Raw genomic sequence first — 1260 nt, forward strand, 5'->3', positions numbered from 1 at the left:
TGATTTCAAAGGCAGCTGTGTGAGAGTCCCGGTTCTGGGCCCATTTCCCTCTGCTGCGGCTGGGGAGGCTCTGAGCACGCAGAGGCACCAGGTGGGCTGGTTGCAGACTCAGGAAGGTGGTGCTGGGATCCCCATTTGGCTTCTGCTTCCCGCCCAGCCAGGCTGGGAGCTTTAACACGTTGAATCCTGCAGGTGACGGGCCGGCGAGCAAGAGCGAGGAGGGGCGTCCCCAGAAGGAGGGTCGGGAGCGAGCGGAACCGGGTGGGATGGTGTCGGGACAATCCCAAGGGAACGAGTCTGGGAGCCCTGAGGGTCAGTGCAACGCAGGCAGGCTGAGCTGGTGCCAGGATTGTGGAAGGAGCTTCCATCAGAGCGCCCGACTTCTCAGACACCAGGCCGTCCGTACGGGGGAGAGAGCCCACAAACGCCCCGACTGCGGGAAAGGCTTCGCCCTGGGCTCAGACGTGACCAGGCATCAGCGCGTCCACACAGGGGAGCGTCCCTACGCGTGCCCTGAGTGCGGGAAAGGCGTTGCTCACAGCTCCGACCTCATCCGGCACCAGAGCCTGCCCACGGAGGAGAAACCCTACAAGCGCCCGGCCTGCGGGAAGGGGTTCCGGGTGAGCTCCCACCTCGTCACCCACCAGCGCGTCCACATGGGCGAACGCCCTACTGCTGTCCCGAGTGTGCGAAGGGCTTCAGCCACAGCGCCCAGCGGGTCAAGCCCCGCCAGACCCACACGGGTGAGCGCCCCGACTGCAGGAGGGCCCCTGGGGCCAGCTCCACCCTCGTCACCCACCAGCGCACCCACACAGCCGAGCGCCCCTTCCAGTGCCCCGTCTGCCAGAAAAGCTTTGGCCAGGATTCGGGGCTCACCCGGCCCCAGAGGATCCACACCGGGCAGTGCCCCTACAAATGCCCCAACAGCGCCGGGGAATCCGGGCACGGTGCCCTGAGGTGATCGCTGACCCCCTGGCTACCCAGCCCCCCCAACAGGCTCCACCTCACCACTGCTGGGCCCCTCCAGCAGCCTGGGGGGGGGAAGCCCCGACCAGCCCCTCCTCCACACTGGGTGCAGGGGGTGCCAGCCGGGAGGTGAAGTGGCTCCAAACAGACATTTCTTCTGCTCTCAGAACCCAGCTGATTTCCAGCGGTTGGACAGAGCCAGGAAGTTACTATCCCAACCCTGGTTCTGTCCAGAGAGACTTTACTGGCACGGCTGATTCCCCCGGAAGCAGCAGGGGTTGATCCCTGAGCCGC

At 65.9% G+C, this 1260-nt stretch overlaps 1 protein-coding gene across 1 annotated transcript; it reads left to right on the top strand.

Moving 5' to 3' along the window:
- Positions 1-266: 266 nt before the first annotated feature.
- Positions 267-961, top strand: LOC144929276 (uncharacterized). Its single transcript, XM_078848397.1, has 2 exons — positions 267-743; positions 803-961. Exons 1-2 carry the CDS (start codon positions 267-269, stop codon positions 959-961), a joined length of 636 nt encoding a protein of 211 aa, XP_078704523.1.
- Positions 962-1260: the final 299 nt, after the last annotated feature.

The sequence above is a fragment of the Lepidochelys kempii genome, chromosome 14, assembly GCF_965140285.1.
Source record: "Lepidochelys kempii isolate rLepKem1 chromosome 14, rLepKem1.hap1, whole genome shotgun sequence".
Classification (NCBI taxonomy): domain Eukaryota; kingdom Metazoa; phylum Chordata; order Testudines; family Cheloniidae; genus Lepidochelys; species Lepidochelys kempii.